The sequence below is a fragment of the Bison bison genome, unplaced genomic scaffold (assembly GCF_000754665.1).
Source record: "Bison bison bison isolate TAMUID 2011002044 unplaced genomic scaffold, Bison_UMD1.0 scf7180017851247, whole genome shotgun sequence".
Taxonomy (NCBI): Eukaryota; Metazoa; Chordata; class Mammalia; order Artiodactyla; family Bovidae; genus Bison; species Bison bison.
Genome location: NW_011481820.1, coordinates 1 through 3415, shown reverse-complemented (window position 1 = coordinate 3415; position 3415 = coordinate 1). Strand labels below are relative to the sequence as shown.

At 53.8% G+C, this 3415-nt stretch overlaps 1 protein-coding gene across 1 annotated transcript in view; it reads right to left on the bottom strand.

Moving 5' to 3' along the window:
* LOC104996184 (mucin-6-like) overlaps positions 1-3290 on the bottom strand; it is a gene marked incomplete at both ends in the record, with an annotated part of 10266 nt that extends 6976 nt beyond the window's left edge. The window contains 5 exon segments of the mRNA XM_010850326.1: positions 887-1140; positions 2111-2224; positions 2891-3057; positions 3091-3106; positions 3109-3290. Of these exon segments, the coding sequence (XP_010848628.1) occupies positions 887-1140; positions 2111-2224; positions 2891-3057; positions 3091-3106; positions 3109-3290 (733 nt within the window).
* Positions 3291-3415: the final 125 nt, after the last annotated feature.

The following is a 3415-nucleotide window of genomic DNA, read 5'->3' as shown; positions in this document are numbered from 1 at the left end:
GGAGTGGCTGTGGATGTGGTAGTTTTTCTGGTTGTCTTTGTCAATGGTGTGGCTGTGGGTGTGGTGGTCTCTGTCAGTGGTGTGGCTGTGGGTGTGGTAGTTTTTCTGGTTGTCTTTGTCAGTGGTGTGGCTGTGGGTGTGGTGGTCTCTGTCAGTGGTGTGGCTGTGGGTATGGTGGTGGTTGTCAGTGGTGTGCCTGTTGGTGTGGTGGTTTCTGTGGTGGTCTTTGTCAGTGGTATGGGTGTGGTGGTCTCTGTTGTGGTCATTGTCAGTGGTGTGGCTGTGGGTGTGGTGGTCTCTGTCATTGGTGTGGCTGTGCTGGTTTCTGTGGTGGTCTTTGTCAGTGGCGTGGGTGTGGTGGTCTCTGTTGTGGTCTCTGTCAGTGGTGTGTCTGTGGGTGTGGTGGTCTCTGTCAGTGGTGTGACTGTGGGTGTAGTGGTTTCTGTGGTGGTCTCTGTCAGTGGTGTGACTGTGGGTGTGGTGGTTTCTGTTGTGGTTGTCAGTGGTGTGGCTGTGGGTGTGGTGGTCTTTGTCAGTGGTGTGGTGGTCTCTGTTGTGGTCTTTGTCACTGGAGTGGCTGTGACTGTGGTGGTTTCTATTGTGGTTGTCAGTGGTGTGGCTGGGGATTTGGTGGTCTTTGTCAGTGGTGTGACTGTGGGTGTGGTGGTCTCTGTCAGTGGTGTGGGTGTGGTGGTTTCTGTTGTGGTCTTTGTCAGTGGTGTGACTGTGGTGGTTTTTGTGGTGGTCTTTGTCAGTGGTGTGGGTGTGGTGGTCTCTGTTGTGGTCTTTGTCAGTGGAGTGGCTGTGACTGTGGTGGTTTGTGTTGTAGTCTTTGTCAGTGGTATGGCTGTGAATGTGGTGGTCTCTGTCAGTGGTGTGGCTGTGCTGGTTTCTGTGGTGGTTTCTGTCAGTGGTGTGATTGTGGGTGTAGTGGTTTTTGTGGTGGTCTTTGTCAGTGGTGTGACTGTGGGTGTGGTGGTCTCTGTCAGTGGTGTGACTGTGGGTGTAGTGGGTTTTGTGCTGGTCTCTGTCAGTGGAGTGGCTGTGGATGTGGTAGTTTTTCTGGTTGTCTTTGTCAGTGGTGTGGCTGTGGGTGTGGTGGTCTCTGTCAGTGGAGTGGCTGTGGATGTGGTAGTTTTTCTGGTTGTCTTTGTCAATGGTGTGGCTGTGGGTGTGGTGGTCACTGTCAGTGGTGTGGCTGTGGGTGTGGTAGTCTCTGTCAGTGGAGTGGCTGTGGATGTGGTAGTTTCTCTGGTTGTCTTTGTCAGTGGTGTGGCTGTGGGTGTGGTGGTCTCTGTCAGTGGTGTGGGTGTGGGTATGGTGGTGGTTGTCAGTGGTGTGCCTGTTGGTGTGGTGGTTTCTGTGGTGGTCTTTGTCAGTGGTGTGGCTGTGGGTGTGGTGGTCTTTGTCAGTGGTGTGGCTGTGGGTGTGGTGGTCTTTGTCAGTGGTGTGGCTGTGGGTGTGGTGGTCTTTGTCAGTGGTGTGGGTGTGGTGGTTTCTGTTGTGGTCATTGTCAGTGGTGTGGCTGTGGGTGTGGTGGTCTTTGTCAGTGGTGTGACTGTGGGTGTGGTGATCTTTGTCAGTGGTGTGGATGTTGTGGTTTCTGTCAGTGGTGTGTCTGTGGGTGTGGTGCTCTCTGTTGTAGTCTCTGTCAGTGGTGTGACTGTGGGTATGGTGGTGGTTGTCAGTGGTGTTCCTGTGGGTGTGGTGGTTTCTGTGGTGGTCTTTGTCAGTGGTGTGCCTGTGGGTGTGGTGGTTTCTGTTGTGGTCTCTGTCAGTGGCGTGGCTGTGGGTGTGGTGGTCTCTGTCAGTGGTGTGGCTGTGGGTGTAGTGGTTTTTGTGGTGGTCTTTGTCAGTGATGTGACTGTGGTGTGGTGGTCTTTGTCAGTGGTGTGGCTGTGGGTGTGGTGGTCTTTGTCAGTGGTGTGGCTGTGGGTATGGTGGTCTTTGTCATTGGTGTGGCTGTGGGTGTGGTGGTCTCTGTCAGTGGTGTGGCTGTGGGTGTAGTGGTTTTTGTGGTGGTCTTTGTCAGTGGTGTGACTGTGGGTGTAGTGGTTTCTGTGGTGGTCTCTGTCAGTGGTGTGGCTGTGGGTGTGGTGGTTTCTGTTGTGGTCTTTGTCAGTGGTGTGACTGTGGTGGTTTCTGTGGTGGTCTTTGTCAGTGGTGTGGGTGTGGTGGTTTCTGTTGTGGTCTTTGTCAGTAGTGTGACTGTGGGTGTGGTGGTCTTTGTCAGTGGTGTGGCTGTGGGTGTGGTGGTCTTTGTCAGTGGTGTGGCTGTGGGTGTGGTGGTCTCTGTCTGTGGTGTGGGTGTGGTGGTTTCTGTCAGTGGTGTGGGTGTGGTAGTCTTTGTCAGTGGTGTGACTGTGGGTGTGGTGGTCTCTGTTGTGGTCTCTGTCAGTGGTGTGACTGTGGGTGTGGTGGTCTCTGTCTGTGGTGTGGATGTGGTGGTTTCTGTCAGTGGTGTGACTGTGGGTGTGGTGGTCTCTGTTATAGTCTCTGTCAGTTGTGTGACTGTGGGTGTAGTGGTTTTTGTGGTGGTCTTTGTCAGTGATGTGACAGTGGATGTGGTGGTTTCTGTCTGTGGTGTGGCTGTGGGTGTGGTGGTCTCTGTCAGTGGTGTGGGTGTGGTGGTCTCTGTTGTGGTCTCTGTCAGTGGTGTGGCTGTGGGTATGGTGGTGGTTGTCAGTGGTGTTCCTGTGGGTGTGGTGGTTTCTGTTGTGGTCTTTGTCAGTGGTGTGGCTGTGGGTGTGGTGGTTTCTGTTGTGGTCTTTGTCAGTGGTGTGGCTGTGGGTGTGGTGGTCTCTGTCAGTGGTGTGGGTGTGGTAGTCTTTGTCAGTGGTGTGACTGTGGGTGTGGTGGTCTCTGTTGTGGTCTCTGTCAGTGGTGTGACTGTGGGTGTGGTGGTCTCTGTTGTGGTTTCTGTCAGTGGTGTGACTGTGGGTGTGGTGGTCTCTGTTATAGTCTCTGTCAGTTGTGTGACTGTGGGTGTAGTGGTTTTTGTGGTGGTCTTTGTCAGTGATGTGACAGTGGATGTGGTGGTTTCTGTCAGTGGTGTGGCTGTGGGTGTGGTGGTCTTTGTCAGTGGTGTGGCTGTGGGTGTGGTGGTCTTGTCATTGGTGTGGCTGTGGGTGTGGTGGTCTTTGTTGTGGTCCTTGTCAGTGATGTGACTGTGGATGTGGTGGTTTCTGTCAGTGGTGTAACTGTGGGTGTGGTGGTCTCTGTTGTGGTTTCTGTCAGTGGTGTGACTGTGGGTGTGGTGGTCTCTGTTATAGTCTCTGTCAGTTGTGTGACTGTGGGTGTGGTGGTTTTGTCAGTGGTGTGGCTGTGGGTGTGGTGGTCTTTGTCAGTGGTGTGGCTGGGGGGTTGGAGGTCCCTGTGGTGGTGGTTGTCTGTGGTGTGGCTGTGGGTGTGGTGG